The sequence below is a fragment of the Hippichthys cyanospilos genome, chromosome 3 (assembly GCF_059441005.1).
Source record: "Hippichthys cyanospilos isolate Australia breed blue-spotted pipefish chromosome 3, RoL_Hcya_1.0, whole genome shotgun sequence".
Classification (NCBI taxonomy): Eukaryota; Metazoa; Chordata; class Actinopteri; order Syngnathiformes; family Syngnathidae; genus Hippichthys; species Hippichthys cyanospilos.
The window spans coordinates 25,925,651-25,946,234 of record NC_142371.1 but is presented as its reverse complement, the minus strand read 5'-3'; the positions used below and the strand labels follow the sequence as shown (position 1 = coordinate 25,946,234).

Genomic DNA, 20,584 nt, shown 5'->3' with positions numbered 1-20,584 from the left:
TTTACACCGGCTTTGACTGTTTTGCTGACTGTTCAAGTCAGTCGGCAGGCGTCTTTGATCTCGAACAGTCGTTCTTTCCTCTTTTCCTTCGCAATTCTGTGGATTACTACATTTCTCTCAATATTCTTCCGCGCGTCCATGAGAATGTAAGTACATTTTAATTATGTTGTCCGTTCGTGGTTTGAGATACTTGTTTACGTTTGCACTGCGTCAACTTTGTCCTTTGATGTCTAAGTTGTTAGCTCATTTGAACTTGGTATGATTGCTAGAGGCAATTATACCGTCATTTGCAAATTTCACATGTAGTATCATTCACAAGTTAACGTTTTCATCCGCAAGATGTGCGCAAGCGTTTGAATCCGCGCTTGCCTTTTTATTCACAGTGACGTCAGCGCCACGCAAATCTCTTTGGTTCCCCCAACCCTTTCCTACCAAGCGCACATTTTGGGCAGTTTGGTTGTATTCATAATACAAAGTCTTTCCTATCATTGTACGGTATGTTTGCCTTTGTTGTTTATACTATTCTAATATAGAGTAATGTGAGCATATGATGTAACATATTGTATAATAGTAGTTTTGTTATTTATCAATGTTTATTAAGTGTTCTTTGATATCCTTTACAGAGACCACACACAAATAAATATAACAAAGAAGCGGGTGTCGCCTACTATGCATGGCTTACCTGGCCGAAAGCATTTGATTGGCTAGGCTTCTGGCAAAACACGTTGGTGTGGCTCCTCGTGTATTTAAACTCTGCAACTGAAAGCATTTGCTTCACTTTTTTCCTGCACTGCCAACAGAAGAAGTTCTAGCCGTGCGACGAGGGAATTGACCTGCTTTGCCACTGGAAGAGAGTCTTTTGGCCGGCTCTCCAAAGAAGGTTTTGCACGGACATATCTCCTGGAAGTGCTCTGAAGAGGTTAGCATTTCTGAAAAAATGAGCTATTTATTTGCAAGCCAAACCTCTGAGTCGGCTTTTTCAGCACTGATGGCAACCCCGCGATTTGAAATCTAGCCCAGGAAGAACAATTCAGGCTCAGCCCTCTGGTTGTAGTTTAAGGACAAAACTTGACTTTGGCTTTACTTTGACTAAAAAAGCTAACTTCCTCCACTAATGGACATTGAACACATGGAACCAAATGGATTGACTGTTCCACAATGGAACCAAGTTGATGGAACTTTTCCACAATGGTAAAAACCCTCAATTGAATTTTGATTAAATGCAAAACAAAAAATCTCAGCTGCACACGGCCAAAAACAAAGAAACGGGTGTGGCCCACTATGCAAGCATGGCTTACCTGACCGAAAGCATTTTTTTGGCTGCCATTACTGCAAAAAAGTGGGCGTGGCTCCACATGTATTTAAACTCTGCAACTGAAAGCAAATGATTCACTTTTTTCCTGAACTGCCAACAGAGAAGGACACCGCTTTGCTACTGGAAGACCTCCGGCTCTTCAAACAGATTCCTGTGATACGAGCGCACATTCACCTGGCCTGACAAAATGGCTTCTGTTTTAGCGAAGAAGACCCAGTAAGTTATACCTGTTTCTTACCAAGTCAGGAAAAACCCCTTTAAAAGGGGACACAGTTCACCCATTTTTTTTTATTTTTAATGATGTTTACTGACGTGAAAGAGTTGCAATCAACTTGGAAAGGATGCACAAGTCATTTGTTTGAAACTAAAAAGAAAGTGTAGGCCAAAGTGAGTGACTACAGTTAACAAAATGGGTCTTGAATTCAAATGCATTGTTTGGTAGGGGTGGGGGGGGGATAAAGCCTTTTCAAAACTTTGCACACTGGCAACAGCTATTGCGAAATGTAAATACGGACATTATGCAAAACAGTCGTTGTCATGTGGGCTTTTCATCCTGCTTGATATGGGTCACATTTCTTTGAACAAAAGAAGAAGGCTTGAGTTGTAAAACCTTTTAAATGAGATATTGTTAACTTCTAAGCTTCACTTTGAATCCTTCCTCTGCGCCTAACCACATTTCTGTCCATGTCTTTTAGTGGACGCAATCCGAACCGGAACTACGTCTACTGCCGTCGCTGTTACAAGCCACAGGATAAGATTTCTGTTCACCTGGCCCGTGTGTGCATGAAGGGCAGCCCGCGGGAGGAAATTGAGATGGAGGCGCGAGAGGCCAAGGCATCCACCAAAAGATGGACACGGAGCGGACGGTGCTGGGACTACAATGAACTTGTGCAGATTATCCCCCACCAGCCCTCTCGCATGATGTTCCTGAAGGCGCTAAAAGAGCGACAATTTATTATCGTCAACGGGCCGCATGAGGTGGACATGCCTCCAGAGGGTGAGGGTGCCGCCATCGACCACGTCCCAGCGGCCGCCCCAGCCCCCGCCCTAGCCACAAGAAAGAGAGAAGATAGCAGTGAGGGTTCCACCACGTCTTCCTCCAGCTCTGAGTGTGATGGCATAGACAGCGATCCTTCTTGGACAAAGTACGCGAAATTCAATGAAAAGTTAATGCATCAAAGATCCGCTATTCAACTTTTTTTTTTTTCTTCTCTCACTCTCTCCGTTACTTGGCAGAAGACCCCGTGCCAACTTGACAAGCGTGAGGATTAAGATGAAGGAAGCTGGACTATACGACAAATTCAGTGAGGACTGTCCACTCATCAGTAATTTCAAAAAGTACCTAAAAGTACACCCGCTGTTGCAAAATTGCCAACAGGAGGTAAAATTTCTTCTGGAGGGAAATATCTTTCCCCGGCCGGCTCCTAATACAATGTTTCATTGGTTGCATTTATGCCCGTCACCTCTAGGTGGACAATGTAGCACGTGTCCTCAAGTACCTGCAGCCGGACAAGACTGTGCCGGATACCAGCTTTTTGCTGAAGACCCAGGAAACCACAAAGTACTTTAGCAGTCTGAAGCTGACAGGCATGGCGGCCAAAACCGTTTCCAGCTACATCAAGAGTATGATGCGCTTCACGGAGTTCCTTAACGCGGAGGTCAAGCTGGAACGGACGCCTCAGGCCGACGAACTGAGGAATCGTGTGTCGGCGTACCGGGATTTTCTCTCCACCTTGCCCAAGCCCGCTCAAAGCCAGTCCGGCATCAAGTAAGTTTCCCCCATTGTATTTACAAGAGGGGTGCGGCAAAAAACAGTGAAGAAAGTTCAGATCATTCATTCGTGGCTTGTTCTCCAGACACCACGGCATGAAGGAGGACACCAAGACAGTGCGGGAGTGCCAGGAGATCCTGCACGTGGCCAAGAAGATGTTCCTTCGCACGTACGGCCGCTTCCTGGATGGGGCGGCGGTGTCCGAGAAGGAACGAACCTTATACCGCTACTACTGCGAAGCCCTGCTGGTGCTGAGGCACTTCCAGCGCCCGGGCACCGTAGAAGAAATACTGGTGAGTGAGCCTCCGTACGGTTTTTGAAACACCGTCGCTTCGGTGGCCAAGGGCATGTTTGATTTTGGCTCCGTCTTTCAATTTCCCTCAGGCGAACGACTGGGTCAATCGCAAACCCGTGGACGGAAGGGTCGTCGTCTGGGTCGGCCAGCACCAAACGGCAACTTTGCAAACCGCCGCCTTCGCGCTGACGCTCGAGGAAGATGCCGTAAGACCTTTGCTTGTTTTTACAAGCTCAATTGCGCAGACGGGGTCCACCCAAACCTTTCACTTAAATTTTTGACGGCCGGGAAATTAACGTCGTCTTTTCACAGTGGCTGCAGGCGTACTACGAGTCGATTAGGCCCGCATGCGTTGCCGATAGCGCCCCGCCCGCCAATGACCCTTTCTTCGTCACGGCCGGCGGGACACCCGTCCACTGCGTGTCGACTGACCTGAACCGGCTGCAAAAATAGTGAGTACACGAATTAGCGGGTCTGAACAGTGTCGCAAAAAAGCCCGCGTGGCCATTAACGTTGCTGTCACCTGTTCTTCCCCAGCTACAAAGTCAAGGCTTCTACTAGTAAGGAGGTGCGCCAGGCCGTCGAGACAGAGGCGGCCACCGCCTTTTCCGACAGTCAGCAAAATGACGTCAGCCACTATTTGGCCCACTGGACAACTGGCGGCGAACAGCACCATAGCACGTGGGTTCCCGCTGCCGTGGTCCGGACGGCCGTTTTGCTGGAGCGGCTGGGAGGGTGAGTTTTCCCGACCGGATGGGCGTCACGACGAGAGCGCGTCGAGACCAATGTTTCTTTACAATGTCTTCTTTACTTTGCAGCGAGTCGCCGGCAAACCGGAGGGCAAAGAGCTCACGAGAAGCGCGAGAAGCTGACTTTGACAACTTCATCCAGACCTTCCCCGTGACCATCGACGGGAAGCCCCCGGGAAAGATGGACAGGGTCGAGGCTGGCTTCTCTGGCGACCATGTGTTCTATGACAGGTGGCGGGGTTGTCAAAATGACCAACGGCAGAACGCCATCCTGTGTAAATATGCCGTTAGGCGTGGAAGCGCCGCTATTACCTTTCTGGTTATTGGGGCAAATGGCTGAAAGTCCATGTGTCTTTTCAGCTCAATTTTCTCAGAAGCCAACCCTGGAGCAGGTGGAGAAGCAAATACAAATGGCGGGCTGGACGACTAACCGTCCAGGGGCGGAAGCCATTGTCGCGGCATGGAAGCCACCCTCCTCCAGGCCGTTGGTAGAGACCGATCCCCGGATTGCGCAATGGGTTACTGAGCAGCGCTGGAGGGGTCTGGTCATCAAGAACTTCGAGGGGGACAAAAAGCTGGGTACTTTTTTTTTTTTTTAATTATTTTTTATATTTGTAATATTTTTGTTTTTTGACGTAACCCTCTTGTCTACAGGCGTGGTCGCATCCACGCCCTTTTACAAAGGCGATATCATCTGCGACTACCATGGCTCAGTGATCACGGGCGAGGAAGTAAATCGGGTGATACAGGACCCCGACCTCCAAGCCGGCTACCTGTTTTTTTTCAAAGGAGGCAACGAGACCATCTGCATTGACGCACAGACCTCTCCATGCAAATGTCACCCAGAACAACAAACATACGGACGCCTCATTAACCATTCGAGGACGCGCGCCAACATTAAGCCGTCCCGATGTCTCCTCAAGGTGGACGGCGAGCAACGCTACTGTGTCCTGTTCAGGGCGTTGAGAGACATCAAGGTGGATGAGGAACTTCTATTTGACTATGGGGTTCAAAGGAGCTCTTATAAGGGGGAAGAACTTGATCTGGAGTGGCTTGATTCGTAGATGTGCGTATACACTTTTTCTTTTTGTGTCTTTTTTTTTCCGTGCTTACTCTGGACTGCTTGCACATGATTAGAGTGCAATTTCTTTTTTCTATATTACATTCTCCAAATAAAATTGCATGTGTTCTCCAAGCAAAACGTTAGCGTCTTTCTTTCAATTTCAGCCATCGAAGAAGTACACTGTGTGGTAGTTTTTCCTTTTCTTGCATGTTAAGAGACCACTATGAGTGTTACCTACAGTTATGTTCAAAATAAGAGCAGTCTGTTAAAAAAAGAGATCAGTAAAGCTCAAAATTCTGAGAATGGTTTTTATTTCCATGCATTGCGAACACTGCACAATAGTCTAAATCAAAACATGAAGAATAAAGCAGAAATTCTTTGATTACATTACAGAAAAAGAAGAAAAATGAACTGTTGAAATAAATAGCACTACCTGCATTTTACTGTATAAACTGAAAAATATCCAGGATTCAGCATTCCTATGACTAATATTTAGTTGTATAGCCACTATTTCCGAGAAGCGCTTCACATCTGCGTTGCAAGGAGTCGACCAACTTCTGGCATCAATGAACAGGTCTTCCAGCTCGGGATGATTTGACAATGTTCCATAACTCCTCTGCATTTCTTGGTTTAGCCTCAAAAACAGCATTTTTAATACCACCCCAAAAGCTTTCTATCGGATTAAGGTCCGGGGATTGGGCTAGCCACTCCGTAACTTCAATTTTGTTGGTCTGGAACCAAGATGCTCCTCGCTTACTGGTGTGTTTGGGCTCATTGTCTTGTTGAAACACCCGTTTCAAGGGCGTTTCCTCCAGCGTAAGGCAACATGACCTCTTTGACGTATCCAAACCGAGCCATGATTCCTGGCCCGACACCATAGTAAGAGAAACGTGCCCATATGATGCTTGCGCCGTCATGCTTCACTGTCTTCAGGGTGTACTGTGGCTTGAATTCAGTGTTTGGGGGTCGTCTGACAAACTGCTGCGGCCCTCAGACCCAAAAAGAACAATCTTAGTCTCATCCTATCACAAAATGTTTCTCCAATTCTCTTTTGGCCAGCCAATGTGTTCTTTGGCAAATTGCATCCTCTTCAGCACATTTTTTTTTTTAACAGTGCGATTTTGGCTTCTTGCCGATAGATTAGCTTCACATAGGCGTCTAATTGTCACAGTACTCACAGATAACTTCAGACCGTCTTTGATCAAGAGATAAGTTTTCACCGTTCTGGCTTTTCATCGATCTGTAGTCTCCCGTTTTCTTCCGCGTCTCTGGTTTCGCTTTCCATTTTTAAAGCATTGGAGATCATCATCATCAGCCCATCATTTTCTGCACTTCTTTATACGCTTTCTTTTCATTAATCAACATTTTGATGAAAGCACGGTTTTTCTTTGGAACAATGTCTGGAACGACCCATTTTTCTGAGGTTTTCGGAGAGAAATGAATGAGCAACGTGTGCTGGCTTCTTCCTTGAACAAGGGCCACCTGGTTCACACCTGTTTTTTCACAGTATGAATGAAGAAGTGACTATTTTTTTATATGACTTCACTTAACTTCACTAATGACTACACATTGAACTCCACACAAGCCCCTTCAATTTATTATTCAATTATACAGACTCAGTAGCATGCATCTGATGAATGTTGGCTTTGTTGGTTTTCTATGACCCTACTACAGCAACTGGTAAATTATTTGCCATGCAGTAATATAATTTCTACCAAAAACAGGTTATTCATGTTGGACGACTATTATTTTGAACACAAGTGTATGTAGCGGGAGGGGCAAAGTTCCCCACTTCCCTCCTGGCGTAGCAATGTATACGCTACAGGCTGTTGTCAATCCATTAATTATAAAAGGAGGTACCTGCAGGTACCACTCCTTCGCTCCTTGGTCCGCCCACTTCCGGGGCCACCTTGGTTGGCTCCTTCTGCACCCATACAGTTAAGGTAGGCTACGCTGCTATTTTAGAAGCAGTCAAGATCCGAACCCATCAACTTCAACATTCGACTTTGTGTTTAGCTGGCCGTTTTGTTTAGCCGCCAGATGAAATGCACCTCCTGTTAGGTGCAGACTTCATGGCCATTAGGTCACGATGCAGCCATGAAATGGCTGCGCTCCATTCCATTGCCATGTGGCTCAATTAAGCTGTTTAGGAGGTAAGGTGGCCTATAAACGGCTTTTATATACTACTCATTGGGTTAATTGACTGTTTCATTGCGCAGGGTTTGATTTGTAGCTGGACACTGCTGTTTTGTAGTAATATTAATGATACTTATTGTTTAATGCATTAGTTTACTTTTCTTCTGTATGAGTTTGTATTGTCTGACTGCACTTGACTGTGTCTCCGAGGAAGAACTTTGCTATTGCATTGAGGTCCAGCTATTAGTTGGCGTATGTGGTGCATTGAGCGGATGTTGTAGATTATGTTGTTGAGACGCTTGGCATGACTACTACTCCTACATTTCTTCCTCTTCCTGAACTATGGCAATTGTTACGTGTGGATTACGCCTTAAGAAATGTGGTGCGTTTGAAGACAGCGCTTGATTATCAGTTAAGCGACGTTGAAATTTACACAGCAAGCAGGGATGTCAATACGCTTATTTCAAGCTTTAATATGTAGCTCAGATTTGGATGTCTCCATTCTTATGAATTGTCCTTGGCATTGTATGAGGTAAAGATCTGAAGGTTGACACAGTTTTTACATGATTTCTTTGTTGAAACAATGTATGGCTATCCTAGACAATGTAAAACCGGAGACGGGCAAGTTAAAGCTCATTGGATGTCTATAATTGATGATTTGTGAATGACAATAACTAGCAAAGCATGAGGTCTTTGAATGCCTTGGCATTTTTTCAAACCTCTCAGCAAAGTGTAATTACAGTAACTTGATATTACTTCATTCAGTGAATTCCCATTGAGATTCCTTATTCACTATTGTGACCCAACTGTGTAGTGACCAGCTTGTGATAGACCCCCTTTTGGGCAAACAGCTGCTGGTGTGTCCCTTGTTCAACCACCACACCACCTTGAAAGACAGCGATGCGGTCTGCGTTTTGGATGGTGGACAAACGGTGCGCTACAATGATACATGTCCTGCCCTGTCGGGCTTTCTCCAACGCCTCTTGCACCACCTGGATCAAACACAGCTTGCGCTAAAAATCAAAATGGATTCACACCGTACCAGACAGCCATATATGGAGTAATCACGCACCTTTTCGCTCTCAGTGTCGAGCGCAGACGTGGCCTCATCCAGAAGCAAAAGTTTGGGGTTACGGAGGATGGCTCGGGCTATGGCTATTCGTTGCTTTTGACCACCTGACAGTTGGGTCCCCTTGTCGCCTGCTTGAGTGTCATACTTCTGCTCCAGGAAACAAAGTCAGTGCATAAGATGTGACAATGGGACAAAAATTGCCTTCTATGATAACTTCAAGGCAATGGTTTGAGAAAAATACTTGGTTGTATTTTCTGAAAACTGTGGCGAAATCTAATAGAACTGTCTGAATGGTTAAATGAGGACAATATGACAGTATGGGTTTCGATGGGTGTTTTTACCTTTGGCAATTTTTCTATGAAGCAGTGAATGTTGGCGGCCTCAGCAGCTGCTTTAATTTCCTCCATAGTTACATTGCGACTGTTGTCTCCGTAGGCGATGTTTTCGGCCAAGCTGCAGTCAAACAGCACAGGCTCCTGGGACACGATGCCTATCTGAGACCTCAACCAATGGAGGTTCAGTTCTTTCACGTTTACTGAATCAAACATCTAGGGAGGAAAAAAAAGACAAAAAAACCCCCCACAAAAATGTGAAACAAGACATTGATGAAAAGCTTCCCAACCAAGTTTACGCTAATTGATTCAGATAGTGTCACAAGGTAGGCTAAAATAACTGAGGTTATTTTAAACACGGGCGATCAAGCATGTTGCTTGGTGTCATCAATACAGCACAAACATAGAATAGATTTAAATGCCTTATTGTCAATGTATAGCAGGTGTGCAACAAAACTGGGAGAAAGAGAAATTTAAAAAAAAAAATTGTCTCACCACATTCCCTTGGTTGGTGTCATAGAACCTCTCCAGCAGCTGGATGGCGGTGCTCTTACCGCAGCCACTGCTTCCTACCAGGGCCAAGGTCTCTCCCTTGCTCACGTTCAAATCCAACCCACAAAGGACAGGAACATCAGGGCGTGAGGGGTAGTTAAACTTAACACCTTCCAACTGCACATTACCATCAAATTGGTCCTGGAGTTATAAGGAAAGAGACACGCCTACTTTATCAATGCTATAAACTGTGTCGCGGTGCACCGATTGGCAACTTACCAATGACTTTCCCGCATGTGAGAGATTGTCGATAGCAGGCTGGGTGTTCAAAAGCATCATGATGTGAGCAGCCGATATCTTGGCGTTTGCATAGTTTGGAGAAAGTGAATGAGCCTCCCCAACAGCCATTGAACCATATATAATTGACAGCATCACTCTGAAAAAGTTTACATTTGACTCATTAGGCATGATTAGTAGGGATGGGACGAGACACAAATTGCGCAAGATGAGACGTTTCACGAGATTGAGTCCAGGAAAATGAGATTTTTGCAATTAACACACTCGTGCAAAAATGCAATTAATTTAGCGTTTGTATGTATGCAATATTTTACCATCCTTTGTCTTGAACTGCACAAGCAAAATATCTCTACAAAGTAATCAGATTGTCCTGTATTTTTCCTGAGTTGAATGAATCAGAATTAAGAATAGATATCTGTCACTTTCCGTTCTTAAACGACTCCATTCACAGTCCATAATGAGGAGATTTTGCTCACAAAAATACTGCCTGAACGTTCATTCGATTGTGCTCGATGAGCCAGGCTCCAAATGCGAAACCGGCTGCATAGGCGAAGCAAAGCATGCCTTCGGATAATCCGTAGACTAAAGCGTGCACGTGGGCTTTTTTCTCTGAGTTTCTGGAGAGAGAGTGAGAAGAACACTTGAGAACAAACACGTGTTCATTTTATGCACAGGTGATCGAGGATGGTCTCACTTACTTGTAGAGAACTTGAATCTTATTTTCATACAAAGATTCAAACGTGGCTTCTCTGGTCAGAGATGCAACCGTACGGATATTCTCGATGGCCTCCGTTACAATCTGATGAGACGCCGTGAAGAAAACGGCACATCGCATATCACGGGATCTTCAACAGAAGGACGGTTAATGCCCACCTGTCCAGCCTTCTCCAGCTCCTTCTTGTCTGCTTTTCCAGTTATCATCTGAATCTTTAAAATTCCAGCCACAACCATGATCGGCACAAACAAAAGCATGAGCAGGGTCAGCTCCCAGCCATACAGAAATGAGATCATTAAATTGCTGAACATGTTGGTTGTGATCTGGACCATCGTGGCCAAATGTAGTCCTGTAACCTGAGCAGAGATGAAAAAATGATTACATATGCTGTGAAAACATGGGACGAAATGAAGTGTTTTCAGTACCCCTTGGATTTGAGCAGTATCCGACGCCAGCCTTGTTGTGAGGGCACCAACACTGTTTTTGGGATCATCAAACCAGCCGAGGTCCTAAAAGATCAATACATAAAAAAGGAAAATAATCCAAATGTAACTCTTAAATCATAGACTCTTCAAGATTTTTTTCTTCTTGCTCATAAACTGTGTTTTCTCAAACTTCAGTTTGGCAAAGATCTTTGCTATAGTTTACTATATTAGCATCGTTAGCGTTGGCTGCAGTCACAGCTGGGTGCTTTCCTTTTATGTGGTAGACTAATCTTCCATTTTTATGTCTTCTTTCTGGCCCTGAACTTGCCCTCATCCATAAATTAGGATCTAATCATCATACAGAAAACCCTAGGCAGAGATTAGGAATTAGATAACCAGATTTTTTTTTTTTAAATGACGTGTTACCCAGGACTGTGATTAATTAATCACAATGAATCTGACAGCCCTAATTTAATTCAGATTTTTGTAAAGTATACAACATTTAAATGTATTCATTTGGGGGCATGTTTTCATATGCTCTCATTAGAAGTTGTTACATGCAATAGATGCTTGGTTACTTGGAAATCCCAGTGCCACACACCTGTCTCATCATGGCCTTGAAAGCTGCAAGTCTCAGTTTTATGGTTAGGATATCTCCAGATTTTCCAAAACAGAAACCCTATAAAAAGTCACACACAGAATAACTCTTTGATATTGACACATATACAAATGTGACTGCGTCAAACTGATTAGACAGTAGAATGTTAGAATGACAAAATCGTTAGTCCTGTGATTTGACCGTCTGGCGTCAACCATAGTACGGTGGGACAGACTGGTATGTTGTCTTTATATTACCGTATTTTCCGCACTTAAGGTGGACCCCCAATTAATGGCACATTTTAAAACTTTTTCCATGTATAAGGCGCACCGGACTATAAGGCGCACCCACAATTAATGATATATTTTAAAACATTTTCAATCACAATATCGTAATACTCAAAGTAATAACAATAATAACTCTAAACTCTCAATAGCATAGTAGTTCAATGTCAATATGACCAACCCTGTTCAACTGTAAACACACAAAAGAAACAGGTAAAGCTTACTTCATCACTTCATTCTCAATCTACGAATCTCAATATTGATCCATATATAAGGTGCACCTGATTATAAGGTGCACCATCAGCTTTTTAAAAAAAAAATAAGGCTTTTAGGTACGCCTTATAGTGCGGAAAATAAGGTATCTTGCTTTACTAAATCTGTCATTCCTTATTAATATGAATGCTGAAAACTCAGGATCAGGACATTTATTTTAGTTTAGCTAACTTATTCTTGTTTGTCCTAATATTTCACTCTTATTGATTCACTGGCAGTTTGTTTGTCCCTGTAATTGGCTGGCTCTAGAAAATGAAGTGTGCCTTATAGTCCGTAAAATACGGGACACAAATGTATTCACTACCAGCGCAGTAATAATGGACTTTTGAAAAGCCATCTATGGCAGTAGATGAGTGAATGGGTATTGTGAATATAAGTACAGCTACCTGTAAAAACTTGGCGAAAAAAGCTACAAATCCAAGAATGGCACACATCAGGCAAAGGTATTCTGCATTCTTTTTTATCAGCGCTTCATCATGTTCAGTAAACACCTGAAAGTTTGGAAGAGAAGTTTTGTTTATTCAGAGCTGTCCTTAAAAAAGTTGTCTAAAAATAGACTCACTACAGTAGTGCTGGTTGACAAGAGTTGTAACCTACACCCATGAAGTTTGCGAGGATAAGTGCGTACATGGGCTGGATTATTCCAAGAACTGCAGCAGAGATGGTCCCCAGCAAATTGTAATGCCACTCGGGGAGGTTGAAACGCATCACTTTAAGTAACGACAAAGGCGGAACGTTTTCGTGCTGCGGTTGACAAGGAGAGACCATTGATTAATGTTGCAATTTCTTCTCTGCTGGATACAGAAAGCACTAAAATTACCTCCTCTTTTTTGCCTATGTCATCCACCAACTTTTCACTCTCTTTGCTTTGCTCTAAACCAGTAGACAGAGACATTTTTGTCAACTTTCTTCTACTTATGGAAAGTTCAGATGATTTTTTGGCTGTTGGACTTTTTTTACTTTGTATACAATTCTGCTGAAAGTCATCCATGTCTTTTTGAAATGTCTGCAAAATGGGTAAACAATATTAAGCATTTTGATTAGGGGTAGATGAATATCCCTTCCATGTTCAGTGAAAGTTTTATTCTTTTCATTCCAGTATTACCTGCATCGTAATGAGACTATGGTAAACACCAGTTTTTTCCATCAGTTGTTCATGAGTCCCCAGCTCAACAACTTCTCCATTTTGGAAGCCAGCAATCATGTCAGCATTTCTGATAGTTGAGAGCCGATGAGCCACAATAATGGTGGTACGACCCAGTCTAACCTACACAAGTCAAAGAAAAGAGTTATTGTTTTTCCTTTTACCGCAGCTCAAGCATCAAGTGTCCTCCACCAGGGTTGGAGATGGTCCCTAGTCCAACCTTTAGTTTCCGACCATCAGGAACAATGCTGCTGTTTTGTCAATCGTTAAATAATTAGAAAATACTTTTAAAAAAGGTTTCATCAATCTTTTCCGTCTTGGACTTGCACAAAGGTGGAGTGCTCTCGAGGTTAGTTTGAATAATAGCTTTGCTATGTCTTGTAATGGGAGCACCTTTAGCTGCAGTTACAGCTGGGTGCTTTGCATTTATACAGTAAGCTAAACTTGAGCTGCTTCTGTGGAAAGCAATTTACCTTTTATGAAAGCAGCCGTCAAGGTTTTTTTTTTTTTTTTTTTTTTAACAGTTAAAATGTCCATTCATTGGACTGACAACTCTCACATGCTCTGCCATTTTCACGTATTCCTTCTGCTTCTGAACATGCCCTCTCAGCCAAAACAGGAGCCTGTTAGGTTATGCCAAACTCAGTGACATCAGTGGCTGCTCGAGGGTGTAATTGACCTTTTTTCCAACTCCTAAGAACTCGACCACAAGAAGCCAGATGTAAATAATAACTAATTGTATCAACATACAGAAAGCATAAAGAAAGATATTAAAAATGAGATGAACAAATTTGGACTTTAATCTGTTATTTAGACATCCCTATTTTTTTTTAGATAGGAATTAATATACAGGTTGTGGTGTTTTATACCTTGTCCAGCGCATCCTGCACAACAGCCTCACTCTCAGCATCAAGAGCGGATGTCGCTTCATCCAGCAGAAGGATTTTGGGGTTCCGGACGAGCGCCCGGGCAATTGCGATCCTCTGCTTCTGTCCTCCGCTCATCTGAGTCCCTCGGTCTCCAACCAGCGTCTCAAACCTCTGCTCGACAACAACAATCTCATTACTGGCTCGTGAAAAGTAGTTCGGGAGTCGAATAGAGTCATACATCTGGAAGGTTCATGATGAAGTCGTAAGCGTTGGCCTCCTTGGCGGCTTGCTCCATCTCCCGCTGCGTCACATCGGTCCGGCCGTATCTGATGTTTTCGGCTATGGTGGTGGCGAAAAGAACGGGCTCTTGACTCACCACGCCAATCATCTCCCGCAAGTAGCGAACATTCAGGGAACGGATGTCATGGTCGTCAATAGATATCTAAAACATATGGAAGACGATATGGCGCTCGTTTCAATTTGTTTAGTGTTGCAATGTAGGTGATTTGATTTAGTATGTTGGTTTCTTGCGATTACTCATTTACGAAAGGTTTTAGAAATGTGTACACACAAATCCCTCCTGAGGATCATAGAACCTCTGCAAGAGCCGAATAATGGTGCTTTTCCCACAGCCGCTGCTTCCCACTAAGGCCATGGTCTGTCCACTCTTCACACTCAGGGACAGGTTGTTTAATACCTGCAAAGGATTATCAGTATGGAGTGGCGTAGACATAGGCGACTGGGTTTTTCTATTAGATGATGTTAAAGAGTATGACAAGCTTACTTTGACATCTGGCCTTGACGGGTAGTTAAAGTGAATGTTCTTTAACTCGATGTTTCCAGAGAGCGAGTCGGGCTTGAGGCCACTTGCCGAATAGCTGTCGATGGTCGGGTTCTGTCGAGTCAAGTATTTTTTTTTTTTTTTTTATCTCAGGTGTGGTTTGATATTTGGTTACAGCGGGAAAAAAAAAGTAATTCCATCAGAAATACAGTACAGGCAAAACACTTCTTTGTGTATTTAAAATCCAAGAACAATTCTTGTTTTGTACTTTTTGGTATTTTGAGGCAGTACTGTATTGAAAAAGCAAAGTGAAAGCTCCAATTTAATGAGGAGGGAGAAAATAAAGTTCTCACACTGTCAATGATGGTGTAAACTTGGTGTGCAGCTCCTTGGGCAATGACAAAGCACTCTGCGTTAGGTGAGGTCTGACCCAGGGCGAAGGCTCCAATGAGCAAAACGAATAAAATCTTAAGACAAAAACATCGTTAGTTATACATCTAGGTATTCTTTTTTTTGATAAAAATGACATTTTGTAAAGTTAGTAAGATGAACTTCTGATCAGGCTACATGATTGGCATATTGGTATTATATATTTTGAACAGGTTCAGTATCAAACCTTAGCCAGCAACACACTATATTTCTTTAGATATCTCAATTGGAATGAATCGGGTTATATTAAGATTGGAAACATAAAATCAGGTGATAATGGCTCTACTCACTGTCAGCATAGTTCCAATAGTGTATTCTTCATCTTTACTCAAAATGAGCGTACTCCCATACCAGAAGGCCAGAGCATAAGAAAGGTAGACCATCATGAAAGAAAAAGCCATGATCACGTTCGAACTTAACAACTTCTTTAGTCCCAATTTCTCCGCGTCATCCAAATTCTTATGATATCTGTAAGGTGGAGACCAGAAAATTTGCATTGGTTAAATGAAAAGTTATTTGAAGGTCCATATAGGTAATACTGACATCTGGCCTCGGCATATGCACGTAGGTGATAGCTTATGAAATATTTCATCAATCAGGTTCTGGTCTGAATTCAAGAAGGCTTCTGCTCTGGAGGGGGCCGACAAAAGTGACCTTGATTTTGATGGGCACAGGGGACCTGTGCAAGTCATGTTGCTTTCATTGGTTCATATAGACACTGTTACACGAGGCTGGAAAAGCTATGATAGCCTCCTTCCAGTGATGCTCTATAACAGCTGTTCTCAGATGTAGTAAAGCGCACCACTGGGGGTACTTGAAGGCACTTCAAGGGGTATGTGATAATTTAACTGGGTTTGTGAGGTGTCAGCCAATCTAATTGAATGCTTTTCAGTGCCGTGATAGAAACAGTTCAGTTTTCTTTTGAAACTGAGAACAAATTAATTGAAACATGAAGCAACTGATTGCTGAATTACTGAAAAAATTCCAAATGTTGATTGACATTTTGTTACGCTTTATGGGGTTGAACGTTGTCATTAATGATAGACTTCTCAGACAAGTCAGAAAGAAAACAATGTTACACAATCTAACTTTTAAAGTTGCTGAATTAGAGAGATCGCCTTTATTATCATTATACCTGCACAAGTACAAGGCAATTAAATTTTGACTTAATGAGCATGAACCGTCCAAGTACCATACAACAGACAAGGGGAGGCAGACGACAAGGCCCTACGGTATTTGGGTGCTTCGCAAACAGCAGGAAAAACAAAATTACACGAGGAGAGAAAAAAAACATGCCAAATGAACGGCATGGCTTGAGTCATGGGAAAAAAAATCCCTGCACATACCAACAAAAAGTCCCTATAGCACGAGATATACTGGAATGCAGGAGATGTATGAACTATCCCACCTTTTAATTTGAGATAATGACATTTAAAATCCTCCACAAACCTGTCAATTGCTCTTTGCTGACCACTGAAAGCAAATACAGTCCTGATGGCAGAAAGCGCCTCCTCTGCCACTGCACCCGCTTTGGCGTAAGCAGCCTGTTCTTTAGCGGTGAAAGATGTCAGCACCTGAAGAGAAAGCCTTATAAGATTTGCATTTTTAATAGCATAAATGCTGAACAGAGTGGGTAACGTTTACCTGAGTAAAGAGTGCAGCTGAGATGCCCAGCAGGGGACAAGAAGCCAAGATGACCAGAGCAAATTTCCAACCTTTGCTTAAACCAATGATGAAGGATAAAACGAAGGTGGAAAAGGAATTGATCAGCAGTCCTAGCTTGTCTCCTATACCCTCTTGGATCTTGTAGACACCACTGTAAAATTAAAACATTCAAAAATTATCTTCATAATACATTTGTGTATAATGTACTTATTAATTAGGGCCGGACTGATTAATGGGCCAAATAAATTTGCTGATAATGTCCCTGCAAACAACGCACTCCACACTCACACTGCTCTCCGCCCTTATGGTCCCTCCCACAGGTGGTGAGCCCATGGGGAGGGGGGCCCACATTATCCTCCCGGGCTGAGCCCCACCAGGCGCTCGCCAACGAGCACCAGACCGGGCCCCAGTGTCCGTGCAAGGGAAACTTGCATCCAATGTTTTTATTGGGGGTCAGACAACGTCGCGCCTGGGATCATTGGGACACCCAAACCCCTCCGCCACAGTAAGGTGACGCCTCTTGGAGGGGACTATTTACAGAAGTTGTATACAAGTATCACCGGTACCATTATTTATTACACAAAAATCTATACCATCGCCTTGTATCTTTAATAACATAATCCTAAAATTTGTTCGAGTCATTCAATGGACCTGCAGTTCAAAGTAAAGCAAATCTTTTACTTTTTACAAGTTATAATTATATGAGCAATGCAAGGCACTTGTGTAAGGAATTGACCTGGATGTCATTCATTGACTCACAAGTCTAAGTCACAGTTGGTATAACACAAATCTAAAATACATATTGAAAATTAAATGATGCATAAATGTGTTAAATGATGCTAAATGACATCCATTCAATGACTAGCAACACAATTATATATGATGAGAATTATCGTCCTTATAACTCCACTAATTGTTCCATGCAATGCATTATGTGGATCAAAGAACAATTTTTTGTCTTCAAACAACACATCTACATCTACTCAGACTTAAAACATGCTACCGGTGTTTGATTTATTAAACTGTAGACTTTTTCAAACTTCATTTGTATTGGTCCACAATAAAAACTATCAACTTAAAGTGTCCTCTTTTGGGATCATAGTAGAGGTGTGTTCACAAAAATAAATCATTAATTTGACAGGTAACGAGAGGTGGCATGTGACAAGTTGGGTCGAACCATTCTAGTATGGTGGAGAATCTGGCATTTTGAAATAATAAAAGTGAATGACTTACTGACATAAAATTTATTTTATGATTTTTTTTTTTCCTTGAAACATTTAATTAGGGTAATTCAATAATTATTTTTAAAGGCTTTTTGCACGTTTATTTTTATTTAACATCTCGAGTACCCCCTGAAGTTCCTTAAAGTAGTTAATATTTGGTTAGCTGACAGAGAAATGGACTGATGTTTACAATTTGGGTCAACATTTACCTGCAAAACATTTGAAAAAGCCCACCTATTTGGGTTTACGTATTACTTACTTGACGAGATGAGTGTTAAGCGTTGCTGCCTCATTGACATCAAACCAGCCGATGTCCTGTCGCATGATACTGTGGAAAAATTGCTTGCGGATGCGTTTGACCTGTCGAGCAGCAGCCAGTGCAAAGAAAGCAGCCTGTATGTAGGTAGCCGCGGTAACGATCCCACCCGCAATGGTATAGTAGATGGCAAAACTGTTATGGAAGAAAAACAGTTCATCAAATATATCTCAACTTTTTGGGGAACGTTTGCAGTCTGTGTCACCTGAAAGTAGATTACTAATGAGTGAAGTAAAGCTATATTCAAATCTTGCTCGCAGATTAAACATCAAATACGCCAGAAATGGCAAATTCAGGTCCAGAAAGTAAAAACCCTGCCAGGTTTGCCTTTAGCACTCTGGAATCTGCATATTGCACCTTTAAAAACCCGATCTCACCGGGCAATGTCTTCCTGCAAGGTGCTTTTCAGAATCATGATGGTGGAATCTGAAAAAAGGCAGAATATCATTGAATATTCATTGCTAAGTCAAATAGCTCTTTGTTGCCATCTCTTTGTGAACTCACTGGGTTGGCTGGCGTTGAATTTAGACATTTTTGAGTACAGGATGAACGTGTCCGCCACATTCCCAGAAACAATGCACACAATGGGAAATGTTGCCCCATGGACCACCGACAGCACAGTGCCGAAGATAATCAGAACAACATCTAAGCCGTCTGCAAACCTGAACTGAGTTCATCAGAAGGAAAAGAAAGTAAATGCCGAATGGTGTGAGAAACCTGTTTATTGAGACAGAAAACTTACCAGTCCAATTGGGCCAACTTTAGCTACCTTGGCCTTGTTGACTTTCTTCTTTTCAGTTTTTACATCACTAGGTCAAAAACGAAAACTTTTAACTGCTTTTATTTTTTTCCTTGGGACATTAGTATTTTTTTTAATATCATTATTTAACTAGTATCTCTATAAATATCTACATATATCCATAGCTTTCTCTCTCTTCCTCCCTCACTCTGTCTATATACTTACTGTATGTGTGTATATGTGTGTATGTATATATATATTTGTGTGTATGTACATATATTACATAGTATAAGTAAGTATATACAGTACAAACAGTTTGAACACTTTACCTTAAGTCCATTTTTTGCAGCGTGTCTGTTTCATCCATTTGAAAGTTATGTCAAAGGAAAACAAAAGTTAACGTGCTTCTCGAGGGATTCTTAATAGTCCTTCCTGAAAATCAAGCCATGTCAGTTAGTACGACAAGCACTTGATAGTGAAGAAAAAGATAAAACGGAATTATACCTATGTGCTTCTGAGCTGTCGGCCTTCCACACCCTTGTTAGTATTCCAATGTTAAAACAGCCCTGACATAGTTTGAGCTGGAAAATTGTGAGCACACACACTAAAGTTAACACAACTTTCAATTGGCCTAAAGCATTTTTCCAAACTTACTCTGTAAGTTTATATAGAATAAATCGATGATATATGCAGTACAGTATACAAACACTTGTAAGTAAATGATAATTTGGTCAATGCAAGTTTATTCAACCAACTTTCATCTTGAATGTGACATACATACATAAATCATGAGTATATCAACAAAAGAAAAAGTGATTCCACAATTTTGAAGCCCCATTTTTTTATGCAATTGTTTTTAGAGATTAAACTTGATCTGGAAATGTATGAGTACACGCACACACACACACAATACCTTAAAGGATTATTCCAATGCACAATTAAGCGACGTGAGGTAGGAAGACAAATTGAGGAGCGGACCCAGGAGCACGCACAGACACTAAAAGGTGTAGCTGCCTTTTACTGATACATAAGCTAGTCAGAACTGCGTGGGGGCGCAGGAGGCAGACATAATTAATTGAGCCGGGGGAAGCGTAGCCGCTGGCATCGGACAGGTCGGAGACCAGCTAGGTAGAGACACAAGCTGAACCGAATGGTTGGCAGGGAGGCGAGTGGTCAGGGACAGACAGGGTCGAGGCATGAGCAGGCAGGTGAGGGTAATACTGGAAGGCTTGGCGTGGGGAAACGAGACAATCTGGCGGGTACTGGCATGGAGAGAGAGGGTTTAATGCAGTGCCGAGAAATTGGTAGCAGCTGCTGGTAACTGTGATTGACTGGATTGTGGTTGAACTGATTTGTGAGAGAGAGAATGAGGTGTCTGAACCGACAGGTTGTGACAGGGTCTGTTGGCAACAGTGTGGCTGGGTTGACCAGAGATGTAAGGACGTTCAAGGACAAGAATGAGTAAATGATATTTACTATGCAACAAAATATGTGTATTCAAATGTGTGATTCTGATAATGATACATTACTCATCTTATGTATGCTGCATTATGTTGAATGCGAAATGAACGATGATGTGCATTTGTTTAAAAATACTCTCA

At 42.5% G+C, this 20,584-nt stretch overlaps 2 protein-coding genes across 4 annotated transcripts; one reads left to right on the top strand and one right to left on the bottom strand.

Moving 5' to 3' along the window:
* LOC148426536 (uncharacterized) lies at positions 1–5,352 on the top strand. 3 transcript variants are annotated; one of them, XM_088410750.1, is made up of 14 exons: positions 1–146; positions 384–495; positions 804–919; positions 1,416–1,531; positions 2,011–2,460; positions 2,552–2,696; positions 2,785–3,083; positions 3,172–3,379; positions 3,471–3,587; positions 3,694–3,833; positions 3,919–4,116; positions 4,200–4,405; positions 4,491–4,709; positions 4,785–5,352. In XM_088410750.1, the coding sequence occupies exons 4-14, from the start codon at positions 1,503–1,505 to the stop codon at positions 5,192–5,194; spliced, it is 2,421 nt and encodes an 806-aa protein (XP_088266876.1). In that variant the 5' UTR covers positions 1–146; positions 384–495; positions 804–919; positions 1,416–1,502; the 3' UTR covers positions 5,195–5,352. The 3 variants fall into 3 exon arrangements, with proteins under 3 accessions (XP_088266876.1, XP_088266875.1, XP_088266877.1); XM_088410749.1 differs by having other exon boundaries at positions 801–919; XM_088410751.1 differs by lacking the exon at positions 384–495 and having other exon boundaries at positions 19–146; positions 801–919.
* A 2,602-nt stretch (positions 5,353–7,954) lies between these two features.
* On the bottom strand, positions 7,955–19,374 carry LOC148426535 (ATP-dependent translocase ABCB1-like). Its single transcript, XM_088409657.1, has 27 exons — positions 19,313–19,374; positions 18,987–19,053; positions 18,749–18,911; positions 18,622–18,670; positions 18,188–18,379; positions 16,685–16,856; positions 16,490–16,614; positions 15,331–15,508; positions 14,965–15,078; positions 14,615–14,725; positions 14,402–14,527; positions 14,069–14,272; positions 13,831–14,001; positions 12,923–13,084; positions 12,638–12,823; positions 12,415–12,561; positions 12,204–12,308; positions 11,264–11,341; positions 10,663–10,746; positions 10,396–10,593; positions 10,221–10,321; positions 9,999–10,139; positions 9,505–9,661; positions 9,229–9,426; positions 8,743–8,949; positions 8,402–8,548; positions 7,955–8,321 (listed from the first exon to the last, which is right to left on the bottom strand). Exons 1-27 carry the CDS (start codon positions 19,348–19,350, stop codon positions 8,115–8,117), a joined length of 3,828 nt encoding a protein of 1,275 aa, XP_088265783.1. The 5' UTR covers positions 19,351–19,374; the 3' UTR covers positions 7,955–8,114.
* Between the last annotated feature and the right edge of the window lie 1,210 nt (positions 19,375–20,584).

Bases quoted from the DNA above. Each gene is read 5' to 3' on its own strand.
- LOC148426536 (XM_088410750.1), top strand. From the start codon at position 1,503: ATGGCTTCTGTTTTAGCGAAGAAGACCCA. The intron at 3,084-3,171 runs GTAAGTTTCCCC...CTTGTTCTCCAG, and splicing joins CAAAGCCAGTCCGGCATCAA to ACACCACGGCATGAAGGAGG. The intron at 4,117-4,199 runs GTGAGTTTTCCC...TTTACTTTGCAG, and splicing joins TTGCTGGAGCGGCTGGGAGG to CGAGTCGCCGGCAAACCGGA.
- LOC148426535 (XM_088409657.1), bottom strand. From the start codon at position 19,350: ATGGATGAAACAGACACGCTGCAAAAAATGGACTTAAG. The intron at 14,273-14,401 runs GTGTGTACACAT...CATATGTTTTAG, and splicing joins ATGATCCTCAGGAGGGATTT to ATATCTATTGACGACCATGA. The intron at 10,322-10,395 runs GTGGGCATTAAC...GCGTCTCATCAG, and splicing joins AGCTGGAGAAGGCTGGACAG to ATTGTAACGGAGGCCATCGA.